Source organism: Anser brachyrhynchus (assembly GCF_964034855.1).
Source record: "Anser brachyrhynchus genome assembly, chromosome: 1".
Lineage (NCBI taxonomy): Eukaryota > Metazoa > Chordata > Aves > Anseriformes > Anatidae > Anser > Anser brachyrhynchus.
Genome location: NC_137694.1, coordinates 209,155,007 through 209,174,611, shown reverse-complemented (window position 1 = coordinate 209,174,611; position 19,605 = coordinate 209,155,007). Strand labels below are relative to the sequence as shown.

The following is a 19,605-nucleotide window of genomic DNA, read 5'->3' as shown; positions in this document are numbered from 1 at the left end:
CTTCTCTCCTGGAATGATTAGGAGGCTGGCTTGTCTAATGTTGTCATTAAACAAGGAGGATGCCAAATTTTAGCTACAGTATCTCAGTTCAGTTTAATTATACACAAAGACAAACCTAAATTTCAGAAGCTATCAGCAGAATTCTATTCTTATCCTCATTTATATGAACATCTCAACTCCTTCAGTAGTATCACAAGACCTTTAGAGAACAGACACATGAATCCTCAGCAGAGAGCATGTGAAGCATCAACTTAGAGAAGTCTCGTTTGAGTTTCTGATTTTTTTCACAAACCAGAACATGGTGTGAGCTTCCATGTTCTTCACATGAAATTCCACGTTCGATTCAGTTCCCTGTCTGTACAGATTTTTATTTCAAGAAACATCTAACTATTTTTAACAAGAAACAACTGTTTTTAACATTTCAAAGAAAACGGAAAACATTGAACACTGGGGCTGATGGCAAAATCCACCTGGATTCTCCATTCCTAGGCAATGAACACATCTCCTACGTACTGTCAAAATGCACGTGCCAGGTAATATTCTGCATTCACTTCATTTGCCATTTCTCAGACATGCACAGCAAGTAGCAGCGTATACCAGAAAATCCTGCAGAGCTTAAAGAATTAGAACATGCCTGCTTTGCTTAGGCAATTTTGGATCATTAGGGCTTAAAATACACTTCCAGCATCCAGAAGAAACCATACATTTATTGTGTTGCTCTGTATTTCAGCCTATTACCTATCACTACTAAAGCCACTTAATATCTTGGGGTTTTTATTTTGCCATGCTTTTTGAGCATACGTTTATTGTGTTGCTCTGTATTTCAGCCTATTACTTATCACTACTAAAGCCACTTAATATCTTGGGGTTTTTATTTTGCCATGCTTTTTGAGTCAGCTAGGGATAGAACTAATTAGAAAAAGCAAACATGATAGCATTGCATACACTGTAACATTATCTTCTACCACCTGGAAGATGTTATTGCAAACATGTCGTAACTCCAAACAAAAGGATGTTTTTCCTTTCTTCTACCTCACCCCTCTCCCTCCGCGCTAGTGTAATTCTTCTCCAAGATGAGAGCTTCCCAAAGCGGTTAGAAGTACGCGAAGTATGTGACAGTCGAATTAATTACATTTAAAGAAAACAAGCATTTTACAAAAGAAAAGAGTGGTGAGGAGGAATTTGTACATTTTATCGTGTTTTCAAATGCAAAGCATTGTATCCAAATAAGTCTCAGCAGTTAGCAAAGGAGTGAGAGATGCATCTCAGCACACCAGAAGCAGAAATAGTCTGAAGGCTCAAGACTGTTTTTTCCCCCCTCCTAGAGGTGATCACCACTCTGAGCTCTTGTAACATAAAAATAAAAGCTGCCTCTCTGAAGACGTTTGCCTGCAACGGTGTGAGCAGCACATTTTCTGTCTGTATTCTTCTGCCCTCTCTTCACTTCTCTTTGGATAAACTTTGTTCAACCATTTCTTCCCGTCACCTACTACTTTCTCCCAAACTCCTAACATCAAGAATCTCCAGAACCCCCAAACCTCTCTATACTGAAAAGCAATGGTTGTTTTAAGATCGTTTGTTTTTTTTTTTTAACTCCCCCGACTGCTCGTGAGGCATTTTGTATGCACAAAATGACTCAGTAGATGCACAAGTTCGCTTAACTTAATGAGTCAAACAGGCTAGTAAAAAAATAAATAAAGTTAAGCACTGGTTCAGTTCACTTTATTTTGGAATAATCTAATTTAATGCTATTTGGAAAGCTGCCAAAGCAAAATGGGTATGAGTCCTTTGGATAAATTTTCATAGTACCTGTGAAGGGCTTTAATATTTTCCTAGAATTTGAGTACAGACTAATAGGAAAAATTACTAAAGCTTCTCAACTGAAATGATCAAAGCTCTGTGAATACACACTGCACTTACATCGCAGCACATGTAAATAATTTCATTATTGATTACATATATGGGTCTAGTGCCTAGGAGTGATTTTGCAGGCTAATTAGTGTAAGTAGTGACCCAGGTGATGCTGGATGGCTGAGTGTGCAGTAGGACTTTGGGACTTATCCCAAAGTGGGGTCAGTTTTCAAATGGCTTCTCTGGAATTCAATTTAAAGTAAAATCATATTTGAAGTAGAGATCTCAATTAAACGATTTAAGTTGGCTTGACTGATTTTTAGTGAGACAAAGACAAGCTCAGTACTTTGCAGAATTAATTCTGCAGTAACAGTAACTATACAGATTGTGCTGTCACTTATATGCAAAGGTAGATACTGGAAACGTTTTAGAGACACAATTCTGGAGTTTGTCCCAGTTTACTGCAATTTCTACCCTATCCTTTAAATATTTTCAAAACAAAACCAAATATTTATCTAAATGTTGCATTTATTTCTTCTGTTCTACAGCGTTTGCAAAGAATGGGAATGAGATAGCAAGTGTTCATCTTTGGTACTCAGAACAAAGACATGTCTTTGCCAATTCTGTATATCTAATTAAACAGATGTGAAGAAACATACTAACGCGCTGGAATCCTTAAATCTTGTTTCTGATTGAGCAAGTCTTTTCCTGTAGTTTAACAAAACGTTAACACCAAGTAGTAACTGGTGTAAAATTACTTGGGATAACAAGCTTTTAGTTTTTCATAACCTTTAAAAGATCAGATTTTTGTAACAAAATATTTCAGGCTAACCGATCGTTAGTAAAACCAATGCACAAACCACCAAGTCAAGCAAGATATTAAATATGTGCAATGACATGATAATAAGGAAGGAAAAAAGGTTATTTGCTGGTAAAAACGATGTGGTGGAGGCAGCTAAAGACCACTTCATGTAGAAATATTTTAGTATTTCAAATTGATTCAACTTAAGCTCATGTCTTCTTGAAAAATCGTGTAGATTGTGAAATAATTGAGGAAAAAGCCTTTTTTTTTGATTCAAACTTAAAAGTAAAAATAAACAACATACACAATACTGTATTGACTTCAATCATGGCATTGCACAAACAGATTTTTTTCTTTTTGAAATTTTAATGTAATTAGAACAGGAAAAGCTGGGCAACAGTTTGATGCTCCACAAAAGCATACAATGACAAGTATTTACAACACTATACAAAATGTACAGCATAAATAAAATTACTTGGAAAACAATTTATACACATCTCTCGCTTTATAAATAACTCTTGAGCCTAAATACGCACTAAAAAAGTTCAGTAATATTTATCAAAGTATTCAATATTTACTTGATTTACTATGAACAGAAACATTTTTTTTAAAAAAGGTCCTAATCTAAAACAGTAACTTTTCAGCAAGTTGAAAATTCTGACACTGCCACAGCACAGCATTTAAAATTTGAGAAAAGGCAGAAAACCTTGTGTAGCTGCTTCTTCACCCTTTTTGGTGTCTTCATCTTCTATGCTTGGGCTTTCACGTGATGAATTCTCCTGCTGAGAATTGTTGTTTTTCAAGAGGGCAGGATCAATTTGTGCTTTCAAGAGCTCAAGGGTCTCTGCAAGCTCATTTCGGTTTCTAGATGACGGAAGAAAAAAACATATTGTCTGATAAGCCACTTACTCACTCACCCCAAAGGGATTCATTAAAAATAAACAAACACCATCTGCTTAAATGAACGCTGCCCTGAAAACCTTCCACACAAGCACAGCGAAATGCCTGTCCTACCAGCGACTGCAATTTTGCATTCGGAAACTTTCCAATTTATCCATACCAAAATAAAACTACTTTGTTTTTTTTTGGAAGGACTTTATCTGTCCCAACTCAAGTCCTTTTGGCCCGGATCCAAGCCGCTACTATTTGTTATTCTTTCATTCATCCTCCTCTTACGATCCTCACTGGTTTTTCTTTGCCATTTCTTCTTTAACTCAGCAGAGAGGAAGCTGTAAGCTTTCTGCCTGTGCAGCACAAGGGCAACCACATCATTCAAGTGAAATTTTCAAAGCCATTAAATAATTTAGATACTTTTTAAAACAGCCCATCCTAAATACACTCGGGAAACGATACAAAGATGTCTACAAAACTCCAGCTACTATGACAGTGAGAAAATACTTGTGTATCTGTGTGTGTGTGAATCTCAGTGAACTTTAACTCCTTATTTAAACCGACCATCTAACTAGAAAAAACAAAGCCTTAATAGATAATGAATTTGAGCGATCATTAAACACACTCATTGTTTTCATAACAGACTAGAATAATAAGACTCATTTTCTTTTTCAAAATCAACATTCAACGAGTTAATTACACTAATAAAAGGAAGACTGGAAGTGCAACAAGCCTGACACGTAGAATCTCACAGGTTTAGAAGCATTTCAGGTTTCATAATGCATTTCTGTGTTTTTCTGCTCTAAGTGTGTCAGAATTTTCCCAGCAGAAGCCTGATTTCCTCTGCTTTTGGCATTGACCTCTGGAGTCCTTAATGTGGGAAGAAGATAAACTCTGCTCAGCTCTTGGCTGGCTTGTTTAGATACTTCACTGTGTGCACCCACAACAGCTGTCTAAATTTCATTGGTGGTGAGGCTTATCACTTTATGTCCCACTGACAGTGATTTAAACCATTCTGTGTGACTGCCCTGGTTACTAAGGTTACTAAGGTTATGGATATGTGAACAAGCTATGGATATAGAAGTTAAAATTTACAAACAGAAAAATAAAAAGTTAAATAACGTATATTATTTTTAAGATCTATTTCTGCATCTCTATGCACTTTTTAGTCAGAGCTGATTCTGTTGAGCCCAGTTTTAAATCCACTTGGAACTAATCAGCTGAAAAAAAGGTAAGTTTGCACGGAGATAAATTAAAAATGGCTAACTGGTAGATATGAAAAAACACACACAAATAAAATTAATTATTTTTTCATTAAGAAAGACCCCCTATATACTTTGCATCAAGTAGGAAAGTGAAAGAAAAAAGTATGTAACATGAATCACAAAGGAAGATGACTAAAATGTTATCAGATCAATTTGCAGCAGCTGAGACCCAGGGGCACCGAGTCATTTACATGTCAGCCTGCATCTTCATCACATACCTCATCTTCAGTGATCTATGAGCTGAATTCTACTCCAGGAAGGGTTTAGTACCTATCCGGATTGCCAACAATGCTTTTAGCTTCATGAAGTTAAAATTGCAGCGTAACTCTCATTAGAACAAAACTGTCCACCTGTAATTGACTTAATAGGGCAGAAGTTAAAGAAGCAACAGTGCCCCCTCCATCTCCTAAGGCCCTCAGCATGCCAGGAAGCAATATGGAGCTACTGTCCTCAAGGCAGCCTTCTCTTGGTTCCTCTTCCATACATCCTCTATAGCTTGATTGAGCATAAAACTCATAAGCTATTACCCACAGATCAGTGAGCCATTTCTGTACAGATTTTTGTACTCAATCATACATGATTTAGTACATGAAGGCAGAAAATCTGGCTGTTATAAGTCTACTCTGTGAGAAATGGAGAGTTATTGAAATAAATTTCCGAACCCAGTCAACAACGACAAAATATGGGGGAAAAAAAAGGGGGAGAAAAAAAGGAATACCTAACAATGCACTTCCATGTGGATCCATCCTGGTCATCCTGTTCTTCTATGTACATCCTGACATTATGCTCTTGATCTAGCTGATACCAATACATCAGTCCATCCTTGTCTCGACCAATGGGCTGAAGACGCATGGCATCAGCATCCTCCTCGTTAATTATATTTTTAAACTTTAGATTGTCATCAAACTGACATTCACAGAGATACTGGAAACATGAGAAAGTAGAAAGACTGTTAAAACATCAAAAAATGAAGAGAAATAATGTATGAAAGTCTGAGTACGAGAGGTATGCAATCAAAGCATTTCTGTTTGGGCCTGTCCCACTACAACGAACAGCTCGCCTGGCACAAGATCAGCTCCACATTCAATATATCCAGTTAAGGTTCCATCAAGCTAAATTTGCAAGGTGCTTCAGTGAGTTGAGAAAGCCAAATCTCCAGGATATTCAAGCAAGTGAGGAAAAAGACATTTAGAAACTTAGTTGAACGCGTACCTTCAGAATCCCCAGCTTGCACTCCACACTCATTTCTATGTATCCTTTTTTTTCCATCTCCCAAGCCCAAGTGCTGTTGAATTCTTGGCATATCTGTCACAAACAAAATATTAAGATTGGGAGGGTTAGCGGATAAAAGTAACCTTTAAACTTTAATAATACAAAAAAAATTTACGCATGATCTCTTCAGGACTGCAAGTCAAAAAACCCGGCACAAAAATAAAAATAAAACTGGGATAGGTCAGCAGGCACTGACAAATCTCCTTGGAAAAACATATCATTATGGCCCTGACCACTACTAATTTCTCTAAACCTCTTACATTAGGCAGCACAGCCCTGAACTGGGAAGTTATTCTCATCTTTGCAGTGCAAAATCTTCCATTTTTCTCTGACTTGTCTATTTAGAATATAAATCCTCCTGAGTGGATATGGTTTCTTAGTACGTCTTTACAGCACTTACCACATAAGCTGCCAGGCTCTCTTGGGACCTACGTGTCCTACAACTGCACTGCAGATTATAAATGGAACTGATATTCACTCCACGTTGTGCAATTATTGGGCGTAAGTATCTTGAGCTCCAAGCCATTTAATAAATATTTTAAAATATTGTAAGTATAGCCAACCTCAATTTACTAAAAAGCAAATAAATTCAGTGCCACCAACGTGGACAAAGCCCAGAATGTGAAAAAAGCAGCAGGAGAGGACGAACAGACTGAATCAGGGGGATGTTCCAGTAATAACAGTGCAGAAGGACTTCCCTCTCCTCCCTGAACATGTCAGGCATGCTTAAGACAACTCTCATGGAAAGAGAGGCGTCACAAGCAAAAATCCAGCAGCTGCTATCACTCGAAGACACAGCAGGGGGATCTCCAGCCGACGAGGCTGCTCTGGTGCGAATATCCATCGGAAGGAGGCGAGAGCTAACCACGGCTACGTCTCCAGGTGAGAAGATTTCGCAGGGCCCCTGCTGAATGCCGACTGTCCACATTAGTACACGAGGTACTTCTGTGCTCCGGTCTGCGAGGAACCACAGCCCTGATGGACATCCTCAAAGAAAAACAGCAGCAAAAATAACCCTAAATTTCACCCACCGCAAGTGCTGTAAATGTGGGATGCAACCAAGCAAGGTGGTGGTGTGCCTCCTGTGCCTACCACTGACACCAGTTGTTAAGTGACCCAAGCGTAAGCTAGTTAAGGCAGACAAAACAGCAGAACACTCTTTCTCCTTTTTAATTTGGAGAGTTGCTTTTCTGCTGGCTGCGGTGCCTAAACCGGCTCACTCTGGGGTCAGCGGAGGTAAGGATCAGGGCTGCCCAGGAAAGGAGGATTTGGGGCACCAGCTTGCAATTAGATTGGCTCAGCCACACCATAAAGCGTCCTCTGACTCCGCAACCTCCAGGGAATGGTGAAGGCGGTGCTCTGATGACGGTAATTCTGCTGAGGAGCAGTTTTCCCTGCTCTGAGGCTGAGGGACGTTACGCAGGTACCTCTCTGGCACAGAGCTGACAGTCACAAAATGAGGTTCCTCTGCTTTCTCTCTCATTTTCTATACTGTAACGTGAAGAACGCTGGGAAACTGTACATCGACCCCCTCGCTGAGGGCACGTGCCAGTCACTGTTCATTGCTCGCTCATTAAGTATGAAAGCAATAAGGAGAAGTTTCGTGTGCTTCGGAAGCGAATGACTGTGAAAGCAACAACTCAAGAGACATAAGGGCCGATGAGGCATCTGCTCAGACTGAAGCGACTACATCTTGACAATTAAAAAGCAGATGATCATGCTTTCTCCTGACAAGTGCTGTCACAGCCCTGAACTATTGATCTCATGGATTCAGACTCCGCTGCAACGTTGGTCTCTGCCTTCACAGAGGAGACATTTCGCACCGATCAAACTCCTGCTGCTTGCGGGAACGGCTGCTTTCGGCAGGCTACGGACAGGCCGGTACCTTCCCACCCTGTAAAAGAGGCGCTGAAACACATCTCTCTCAACTATTTCCCAAGCAGCTACGATGGCACCCGACACTTACTATTACCACGCTCCACACGTTCCCTTTAAACAACGAAAACAGGAAGGTGAAAGACACAGCAGGGGGGTCTGCTTGGGTGGGACCACAGACACCTGAATTCTAACAAGCGGGGCAGAAAGGACAGGGCGCTCAGATACGCGCCCATTTCGGGGCTGAAGGTTGCGGACGGACCAGTCCAGAGAAATCTTATCTGTATAAAAATGTAAAATATGTCTGACAATAGTCAAGTCGAGCATCTGGTCAGGAGGCAGCGCAGTCTGAATTGAGTCAACTACATGTTTCTCAAAAGCTGGACAGTTCCTCTTAGTTGCTAAAACGTGTAGGACAGGCCATTCCTTCACCTGAGCCGTACACGACCACGTACGTTCTTTGTGCAGGAGAAATTTGGATTCCTGGAGCCCTACGGCCATTTTCTCCCCAACAGACTGGTGTGTACGCTGGGGAGTCAGCTCGGGTGGTTCACCCAAATTTGAACTTCCTCCACTTAAAAATTTCCTCCTGAACAGGAAAAGAAAATGGCCACGACCAGAATGTGTCATCCGAACTTTGCTTTAGCAAAGCAACGCTATTAGTAGTGTCTAAAGAGGAAAAAAACAGGTCAACGGTGCCTTTTAGAGCAAGTCAAAGACGTCAAACAACGCTGCAGACGAAGAATATGAAGAATGCTCTCAGTGGTTCTGTTCTTTTTCCGTTTTTCCTGCTTTTTGTGGCATTTCCCGGTGTTGTTGGTTGTTTCTCTAACCTAATTATACCTTTTAGAATGGGGACAGTATTAGCACACCTTTCTAATTAGTTATATTCAAATTCCTTTGTTCTCGAGACTTCTTTGAACCGCTGGCTAGAATAAATATCAAGTTAGCTGTGGAGACTGCTAAATGAAATAGAAGTTATTACTGATTATTGGCTTTAACATGGGTAGGTGGGACGGTTTCCTTATCACTCTCCCATCCTTGCTGAGGGAAGATTTTCCAGACTATTCCCTAATAAACTCGTTTTTTTCCCTCTTTCTGCTTGCCACACAACTGCTTCAGTGGGATTTGCCCGCTCTCTAGTCAGAGTGAGGTTTTCTCAGCTCGCTGCCACGGCCTTTGGGTATATTAACGAATTTCATACAATTCAGTAACCATGGTGCTTGGTAATACACGAATACACGACAGTTGCATAAGTTATGTTATTATTGCAAAAACATCAGCATAAACACTTGACAGCTGGTGAAGAGGTAAGATTTCGCCTCGGGCCCTTCGGCAGGCTGTTCCCTGACACGCTCCCAGTCCGATATACATCATCATCTGAAGACTACACAAACCTGGGGGCAAATTCCTGCCTCTCTAAAGCTGGCAGATAGCACTTAGCGGGGCAAACCGTAACTGGAGCTGCTAAGTGCCTTTATTTGTTTTGCTGCTATTACCCTAATACTGTATTTCTAAGTAAGATGCAGTCCTGGCTGTGCAGACAATACCAAGCCTACGTTTCTGTGAACTAAAAGGCTCACGGAGCAAGGTCTCTAGAGGAGAAATGCCAATCTATTTGAGTATTTGTATATTTTTATTTTCTGAAGCAGTATAAATTCTTTAAACTAAGAACCATTTGCATGAAAGGTGCCAACAGAGGCACAGCCACAATCAATATTCCTGTATAAAATTAAGTAAAACAACAGGATGCTCCATTTTTACTACGCCATAACTACGTTTTCATCTTAGCTCTACCCCTCCGAGCATGCTGACGTAAACCACTGCAATATTTTCATTTATTAGCACACGGTACATGAGCTCCATATAGCTGGCCCTGTATGACTACCAACCAAACCACGCTAATTCAATCGTCACCAAACAACTGATGTTAAAACGAAGAGTTATTACATTAACCTTCTACTCAAGTGAGCCTGGTTGCAGGCTACTGAATCTCTTTTACACCCAGAAGATAATGTCTATTTTCAGAGCTTTTTCTACAAGCCCAGGCAGACTGAAAGTTAAGCTGGGATCTTACGCAACCGAAGTCTGGGCACGCACGTCGATGTTGGCCGCAAGGCAGCCCAAGGCTCGCTGTAATTCATACCAGGGCTTGCTGACACAACAGCTCATCGTAACCATGTTGCAGCAGCGCAGAAGAAGACAACATGCATATTGTACCTTGATCAAATATTTTTCCCATCTGTCTGCTGTGACAGACTTCCCAATCTTTCTCATCAGTTTCAAGTGAAGCTCCACCAATTCTTTTGGAACTGCAGTATTGAGAGAGAGAGAGAGAGAAAAAAAAAGACGTTATAAAGACTGGTGCAAATAAAACTTCAATGCTAAACGCTGAAAAACTGTGATAAATTGAGAAATTTTAACAGAACATAGTAACTTGAAGTCTGAGTAAGAGCAGCCCAGCAACTAAAAAAAAAACAGAGCAAGGTTAAATTAATTGCATGGGTCTTTTGCTTAATTTACATTTACGATGACCATTGCCCTTCCTGTGCCCTCGCTTGAACTCGAGGAAGCACACCTCGATGATAAATACTTAAAAACTCGGCAGCATTAAAATAGAAACCGCACAGGAACTACGCCAGTCACAGCCCTGCAGAAATAACACTTCGTTACTGCGAGCAGCACACCTGCAGCAGCCTCCACGACCCCAAAAGGTGCCTTCTGCACCGTGCCTGGAATACCACCGAATCCAAACTGTTTTTGGCTGGCTGCACGGCCTGGGAGATGTTCTAGAAGCGTGGTCCTCGCGGATGCAGCCTCGCTGCCTACTCGTTCTCTCGCACTCTCGTGGCATCGATGGTCCCAACTTGGCACGCTCGGAGCTCCCTGCACACACCTCGGGTGCGACTTCAGCATCTCCTCTCAGCTCCCAGCTGGGATTTATAAATCAAGCTGGCACCACCAAGTGGCAAATTTGCAGAACGTCAGTTTTAGAAGCGAGAGTACATCGCCTTTTAAAACTAATTAAATGGTAATTATTAATGCAACTACACACAACTAATGAAACGAGCTGTCTCATTTATATTTTATTGAAAAAATATTAAAGAATTTTTTTTTAGTATTTTTGCTTACACGCTGCTTGCATACAACTTTATTTTTTGAAAGCATTTTCATTCCTCTACACACACACAAAGTTAAAAACAAGAAGTCTTACAATCATAATTTATTATTATGGTTTTTCTGCTGCTCTGGTAACATTACTTGGCACATGATAAACAGCTGGGACACAAAACGCATTTGTTCTGGACAAGGCATTACTAGATAGGATTTCTTTTACAGGTCTATAAAGTGGTTGAGTCTCTTTGTGAATCATTTCAATATTTAACTTGATTTCGCTCTCCTGATGCTTGTCCTTCGATCCGATGCCTCTATTTCCAGGTGCACACGAGTTGGTAAAACGCCAGTCTGATGAAGACGCTTGCATTGTTTCAGAAGACGACCACAGCTCCTGGTTTGCAGCCAGCAAGTTAATGCACAGCCACAGTCCCTCCTTAAACCCAGAATGCACCAGCCTGGTAGCCAAAGAGAGACCTTTAAATGCAGATAATTCTCAATTGACTCCGACCCAGCCCTCACTTTTTCTTTTATTCGTGTTGTTTCCATTACTGTTGCGTGCTGAAGAAACCTCACACGTCTCCTCCTCGGCTCTCCTGAAAATGGATGCGTTTCACAACTCCAACCCGCCACAAGGAACGAGAGCAAAGGTCTCAGCCCTGCTAGGTGCCGAGCACTTGGCACCGCCAAAACGAAGCCCAGAGCACTTTATACACACGAGCAGTTCTATCAAAGCCAGCTCACACAATTTAACCTCAGCTTGTGTTTGTGTAATGTGGAGTTGAGCCAGAGTATTCAAAACCTCGCTGGATCAAAGCTTTTGTTCTGCATTTTCCTTTTTTAAATCTTTTTTTTATAGGTACATACTGATTGGAATCACGGTTTGAAGACGCACGGACGATTTGTTCCAAACCACCAAATTCCCAGGCACCAAACTATCTTTGCTGGAGCGCTGCTCTTTGAAGAAACGGAGAATGTTAAAAATCCAAACACTGGGAAGCAATTTTGCACACCCACCCTTGGTCAGCACTTACAGGGACGTGTTGGCAGCCTCTGAAACCCCACTTGTTTTCTGAGGCTTGAGCATTTGAGGTCTTGCATTTCTGGGACCTTGGTGACGTATTGACACGGTTATTTTCACAAAAACTTCGCAAACATTCCTGATCCTTTTTCACTTATTTATTACCCTTTCAAAACGTTCTTCACACGACCAGGTATCTCGGCTAGCTTTTTGCCCGCTCCCTGGTGAGCCCTACAAGGAACTGTGTTACACAGGAGCCCAGGAACGAGGTGGGAGCTTGGGAGAAGAAAACCAAGGTCCAGTTTGTAGGCAGAAACTGTAAATACCGTACAGATCCCACGCTGCAGCACACCCCTGGCTCGCAGACAGATAGCAGCTCAGCGAGGAGGTGGAAGGAAGGCTGAAGAGTGGTGGAAAATCCGTCCCTTGCTGGAACACCTCGCTGACAAGGGGAAGAAGGGCATCAGAAAACGAGATGAATATTTCGGTCATCTCAGAAACGCAATGAACCCGCTGATTTTTAAAATAATGAACGCTGCCAAACTTTTATGAAGCTTTGGTTTCTCTGGCAAGCGATCTATTGTACCACGCTCGAACCACGAGGCCCACTTTCACAGAATACACTTAGATGGCGGAGAAGACTTCGGGCCAATAAAAAAATGGAAACGGTGCTATTTTAAAACAAAAACAGCTTATTTTTAGGAAACGAGTAAAAATCAAGCCGTGGCCATCTGCTAGATACTCAGAAACACAGACTTTTGATGGGAAGGAGCCGTGAGTCAGGACGAATGAGTCACGGCACACGGAATTATAGGGCTTTGGGTGCACTTTAGGGGATTTCGTTAAGTCCTGAGTTTTCCTGGAGGGCAAGCCCTTGTCTGGGCATCGGGCAGTAATATCCTTTCAATACTTTTCTATCTACTCCAGCGTTTCAGGGAATGTCCCATACATCAGTCCCACACTCCCAGTAAATTCGGAAAAGACAAAAAAATGGAAACGGAAGAGAAGAAGTAGGAACACGTGCAAATCCCATCCCGCGGTTAGAAAAGCCTCAATTTCCAGCACCTGCACAGCCACGGAGCAAAGCCCTGGTTGTGGCTACCCATTAACACCTTCCCGTGTAACCGTAAACTCGGTTGACCTCAACTTCTCTTCCCTGCCAAAACGAACACGCTCCCAGCTCGACACGCTCCCAAACAACAGCAGAGGAAAGACAGGAGGAAAATGGAAAAAAAGCGCTGGGTGTGGAGGGACGATGGAATTTGTTATCGTGAAAACGATTACAAATAAAAGTGTCAGAGATCCAGGGCATGAAGAGGGAGATGAGGAGGAAGGGAGAAGCACGCTGAAGCCCGTGCACTGCGGGGAGTAACATTTTGGGATGCAAAGAGTGCCGGCAGCTTGCATGCCCTGCGAACACAAACAGGTCCTCCCAGTTATACCAGTAAAACCTTTTTTCCGTGCTAACTTGCTTTGGCAAGCGGAAGGAAAAAAAAAAAAAAGTGCCTCTGAAGATAATACAGGGCAAGTATTTCCATTAACCGCCGGCTCGTTTTGTCTTTCTCCCTTGACCGTAGTGACCTCCGCTCGGTGGCTTCACCATCAAAGCAAGCCACGCTAAGCAGGTGGATGGTGGAGATCAAGGGGACCTTTAGGGACATCCCACCTCCCCTTCTCATCCACTCACCACCTACCGCCCTACAAACCTGGCTACCAGCACCCCGTGGTAGGAGTTTCACGGCAAGGAAAAGCCAGTTTCCATCACCTTCAGCCTCCCCTTCCTCTGGCTGGAGGGATCAGCACCGGAGCGCCCACAGGACAAGCGACCACGTTTTTATCTTCTTCGTTCTTCTCTTTTTGTTGTGTACCAAACTGAAGGGCTGTGGGCAGTCCGAGGCAGCAAACACCTTGTCTTCCAGACTGGTTTCACCCACAGATAACTTCATTAAATGGCTAGCCAAATATTTAGGAAGAGAAAGAGGTGAGGATCTTCTGCAGCAGCTCATGCCAAGGTAAACGTTCCTCTCTGGGAACTGCTTAACTTGTCTCTCACCTCAACCCTTCGAAGAAAAACGGGACATCCCTATAGTGGGGATGTGTTAGCACCAAGTTCACGGACCAGAGGGGAAAACGGTGGTGTTGCTACAAACGTGGCACGCTAAAGAACTGGAAGGACACAGCCTCTGCTATGAACCAGGCAAGAAGTTACAGCAGACCCCTGAAAAATAACCACGATAAGGAGATTCAAGCAGAATATTGGGCTCCCTTCACATTCAGGCTTGGCATAAAGATGTGTATTTGATGTCTATACAGTTTCCTAACGCAAAAAGCAGCAGTTTCTGTTCCGAAGGGCAACCTAAATATCTTCCAGCTGATTCACTTGATGAGTATACCCAGCCTACCTCCAAGCTGCCTGCCCATAAAAACGACACAGAGGAAAGGGGGGGGGGGAACGCAACCGCTCTGCCTCCTGAGCAGAAGCAAAAGAGCAATCAAAGAAGCTGTAATTAAACTGAAAACGCAACCAGACAGAGCGAGTCACCAAGTAGCTTTTTTATATCCTGTTCCTAGAAAGATTTTGGCAGGCACGAAAAACAAACAAACCGCGCTCCCGTTTAAATGACTTCGTTAGCCTAGCGAAGGGCTCCGAGATCTGGATGCTCAGCAGCTCGATCGCTTTGACATAAATATCAAGCACCACCTCTTATCTGTACAAACACCCCCCAAGAAGCCTGCTTTCCTGGGCCGTTCAGAGCCCCCGTCCATCCCAAACACGGATCCCAGCCTCTTCCAGTGCTGCTCGCAGGTGAATCGTGACCAAGGGGGCCCTGCTTTGGACCACAAAAGCCTTTCCCCCCGCTTCTTTTACTGAGTTATGCCACCAGCCTAAAGGACCTCGCTGTCCTAGCTGCAACCAGGACGTGACCTTCAAATTCACCTTGACTTTTAGCTGTGAGATTTTCAAACACTTGGAATTTACGACCCATTTCTCCGATTTGTTACTAGGCTCCCCTCCCTTACTGCCTGCAAATCCATCCTGTGATCGTGCCTGTGCTCCCAATGCCCGCGCTGCCACCCGTCACCTCCTCTCCGTACACCAAGAATCCCCGTTTGCTTCGTCATCAGCGTGGCTCTGGAAGCTGGAGGTGCGGAAGAGGACTCGGTGTTCACCAAACAGCTGGAACAACCAGAGATTGTACCAATCCAAACTAAACCCCTGCAAGAAACTTCAGCTTTTTCAGCAGCCCTTTAGCAGCAGCCCTTTAGCTTTTAGCTAGCTAGCTAGTTTAGTTTTTCACCTGAACCAGCCCCCTCTGTTTCCTTCTCTGGCTACCAAGTCCCCGGCGGTGATTTTGTTTTTTAAATCTAATGCATTAAGCAACAGCAGGAAAGAAAAAAAAATGTAAGAAAATCAAGACAGACAGACTAAAATGTAAGATTTAGAAAGAAAAGCATATTGCACTAGGCGAGGAAAATGAAAAGGAGGTAGAAAAAAAAGAGAAATGACTTTGAAAACAATGCAGGAAAAAAATAGCACACGGTCTATTTTAGAAACTGGAAATAGCCCAGGGAAAAAAAAAGACAGCAAATAAAAGCCCCGTTTACTGCCTCAAAAATGTACTGAATAAGAAGTGGGCCCAAATCCACAAACTCCAGATACACGAAGAGAGAACGAGAAAAATCAGAGCAGAGCAGCAACGTGCAAACAAGCAGAGGGCACTCAAAAACAGGGACGGAAAGCCATGTGAAATCGTCACAGATTGCTGTTGTTCCACGGTAAATCACTTCCCATGACCACATCACGCACTTCAACTATTTCAAATCAAGACCACTTGACTTGCTGATTAACTATCAGCAAGTCAGAGGCAAGCACTTGACTCTCCAAAGCTGCTGGGCCCACAGCCTGTAACCGCGAAGACCCAGCAGCTTTCATTCTGGCGGGGAAAAATCAGCAACAGATCCTCAAGGATGACTCTGGGAGCTTCTTCCCTGCCGAGTCTCTAAGACATGAGTGGTAACTATCCAAGACTTTTAGACTGCGAGCAGGAAAGCCTCCTCATTTCCCTCTTTAGCACTCAATACCTCTCAAATACAGAGCATCTGTGATGAAGGTGAAAGGCACACGGGCACAGTGCGCGTGCTGTGCCCATGACCCACACGGAACCAGCCACAGACACCCGCTGTCGTGCCTCTGTTAGGCGTCCGTGTGGCTTACGGAGTTAGGAAGCAGCAGAGAACTTCACAGCGGGTTGGCGAGCCGGGATTCTTGAGCTCTACAACAGGAGATGCTGAAGAGGCAGGCAGCTGGAAACAGGACCCGGCTCTGGAGAGGTGAGCAGCAAAACGGAGATCTCAGGTGGGATGAGGCGTCTGCTGGCTGTTAACAGTAATGAAAGAACCACTCGCCAAAAAGGAATCAAACACCAAAAAGGAAGCAAGCGAAACAAGTGAGGATGGCAACGCTTGCCTCTTGCACCAGCACTAAGTAGTTCCATAAGCATTCAAGAAATGGTGAAGCTGAATTCAATGCCTCCTTTCAGAAGGTTAAAAATTACCACTCGCTCCTCAGAGGGTGTCTCAGCCACAAAGCAAAGAGCAAGAAAAGAAACGCAAGATCCAGGGGCCAAAACAAGGACAAGAAAAGGAAACATGACTCTCGTTTGAGTGAAAAAGGAGCCTGAGTTTTAGATCTTACTCCTAGCTCCCAGAATTTCTTAGGTATTTGCCGTTAAAAACTAGGAAAGGGGAGCAGCACAGCAGCAGGACTCATCCAAGCGAAGGCAGATATTTACACCTGAGCGAGTTGCAGACAATCCATCGAGAGCCCCCGGCCAGAAACACGCTTCTAGAGGCAGCTCATCCTAAAGCACGCGTCTGAAAGAGGTCGGCGTGACCGCGGTCAATAAATACAGTCGGATTAATTCTGCTGTGGAGTTTCTGGCAAGCTTTTCGGTGAAAACCAAGGTACGTAAGGTCTTGGGGATGGACACAGGGGTGTCAGCAGCTCCTGCGGGTTACAGCTCATCCTTAAACAGCCCCCGAACTCTTACACTGCCCTTCAGACACAGAATTAGCATTGCAAACCCAGCCTTGGTTCACAAGGTTTGTCCGTGCACAGACATTTCTGGCAGACAAAATCAGTTCTTCAAGCATGGCAGCGTTTAACTTAGAGAGAAAGAGCACATACCCTCTTATACTAAAACTAAATCAGTAGCCCCAGTGCAGCGAAACAAGTGAAGATCAAGATTAAACACAACACAGAACTGCACATTTAGGAGTTAAGAAGGCTTCAGCTTCATTTAGAGTCCTCTTTATTCACGTAACAAATGAAATGAGCTTCTTTAACAGTGCTCTGTTGGAGGATAAGCTGAATGCAAGGTCATTTTTCAGTCCATTATATGAAAACAAGGACAAATTTAAATGCTTTTTAATTCCCCACTTTGTTTAGTTACTCAAAACATCGCTCTGGTGTTGGTTTTGCTGAATTTCTCAGGTGCCGAGCTGAGAGTTTTCTTCAGCATTGACAGAAGAAGGATGTTGATGACCCTCTAAAACCACTTTCTCCTACATCTCTCACTTGAATAAAAAGGCAATATTAAGATGGTCAGAGCAGGATAAATAAAATCACTTCTCTACAACAAGTTTCATTACCCAGGTTGGGTTATCATTCCTCAGCCTTCAATGGAAAAAATATACAACAAAGTATTGTGGGTTTTTAATCTTTTTTTTTTTTTTGATTTTTTTTTTCATATATCAGATGAACTCTACCAGGAAGATATTTCTGCCCTTTTTGGGGTTCGACTTTTCAGAGAGCATGGTTTTTTCTCCAGTCATTGTGCGGAGACTTCACCCAAGTCCCATTTAAACACCTTTAGGCTTCATTTTCTTGCATCGCATTTGCTGTCAAGCCTAGCAGTTAGCCAGAAACCTTGCACCATTTCATCTAACAGTAACTTTACGGAGCGACGCTAACAGGTGAATTGTTTCTTGGCGGTTTCTCTGTAACTGTCAAATATTGCAGATAACCACTTCTAGAAAACTCAGTCTTGCGAACTTAGGTCCTGTAATACAAGAAATGTTTTTAGTTTACTGGACCCTAAAGAAATACAGGAATATAACCGTGCCATAAAGACGTACATTCGATGTTTTGCAAAAGATTTTGATGAATTTCCGTAGGAAACTTGAGTGTTATTCAGTAAGCATTTGGTTCTTTACAAATCGGAGCATTGTGTGAGCCCAAGATTTAAGGATCAGCACGAGCAAACTTTGAAGATGAAGCCAACACAAGTCATTCTGCGGCACGGAGCACACTTCCCTCTCAGCAAGGACCTGCACGTTTGGTCTGCTCCAAGGTAATGTCACTTCATCACCATACCTTAACAGCGGTTCGAGTGAAGATTTAAAATATTTTAAAGAAATACCTGAGATTCAGAAAGAGACGCGCCACATTTCAGAGGCTGATGAGGATGCCTCCGACTGTCACACAGCTGGATGAAGTAATTCTAAGACGAACTCACAAGCACAAAGTTTACAAGTCTGATCCAATTAACGCGGGATTGGAGGCTGTTCAAAAACAGTTCCCCAGCGTTATTTTTAGGAAAACCAGGGAGCGAGCGAGAATAGAAACTTGAGAAGTAAAACTGCCCGAGACAATTGTCTGACGAAGCGTTAGTAGCAAATAAAAACCAGGTGTGGTTTCTGACCAATTTCCTTAACCTTAGGTCTCAAATAAAGACATGATGCAGACATGAGACGAGCAAACTGCTTATGTCCTTACGTGAGCTGGTAATTGAATCGCAGACAGCGCAGGGATTCACAGAAGCTTCGTTCCTTGAAACACGTAGCTCCGAAGTAAAAATCCTCCAAGCAAACTCATGTTTTGACCTGCTAACAACATTAAAATGTCTACCCCCGTTAACGTAATCCTTTTAATTGCAAGGAACGGTTATAACTCTGCGGCTGTTGCAGCTTCACGCGGGTAGCCGGGACTGCCAGTTGTGGGGTCGGCACTGCCTACCACCCCGGAGCCATGGAGCAGTTTGCGTCTACGCAGAAAACGTGTTCACGCCAAGCACTCGGAGCAGAAGACGACGAAACACATCAGAGCCACGGCGCCGATAATCCAGGACTCGGGTTTGACGGTGACCACCATCTGCTGCGTCAGAACGCGGGCACAGAAACCCCACAGCACGCGTCTGCAATTGCCCACCCCCACGTTAGCTTAAATCCTCTTTGTCGTCACAGCCTGGCTTAACTTAGAAGCAAGAAACTTCGCGTTCTGAGTTTTATTTTTAAGTATTTTACTGCAACTCAGCATTTGCTATCTACGTCTTGTTGAGCTCTGGCCTCAGCAACAACCTGCAGCGATCGGCTGTAATTACGCAACACGTGAAAGGCATTTAAATTTTAATTTTTAAAATTATTTTAATAGGCCATTTTGCTGCTTCTACCATAAGAAAGGAACGCAAACCTCCAGAAGCCTTGTCTTGCACACGCTCGAGAATCTCTGAAGT

At 43.0% G+C, this 19,605-nt stretch overlaps 1 protein-coding gene across 1 annotated transcript in view; it reads right to left on the bottom strand.

Moving 5' to 3' along the window:
• The window catches only part of RSF1 (remodeling and spacing factor 1), a 61,455-nt gene that overhangs the window by 30,832 nt on the left and 11,018 nt on the right, over positions 1–19,605 (bottom strand). Inside the window, exons 2-5 of the mRNA XM_080576335.1 lie at positions 10,177–10,268; positions 6,022–6,114; positions 5,528–5,733; positions 3,360–3,517 (exon numbers count right to left, since the gene is read on the bottom strand). Of these exons, the coding sequence (XP_080432461.1) occupies positions 3,360–3,517; positions 5,528–5,733; positions 6,022–6,114; positions 10,177–10,268 (549 nt within the window). The remainder of the gene's footprint in view (positions 1–3,359; positions 3,518–5,527; positions 5,734–6,021; positions 6,115–10,176; positions 10,269–19,605) is intronic.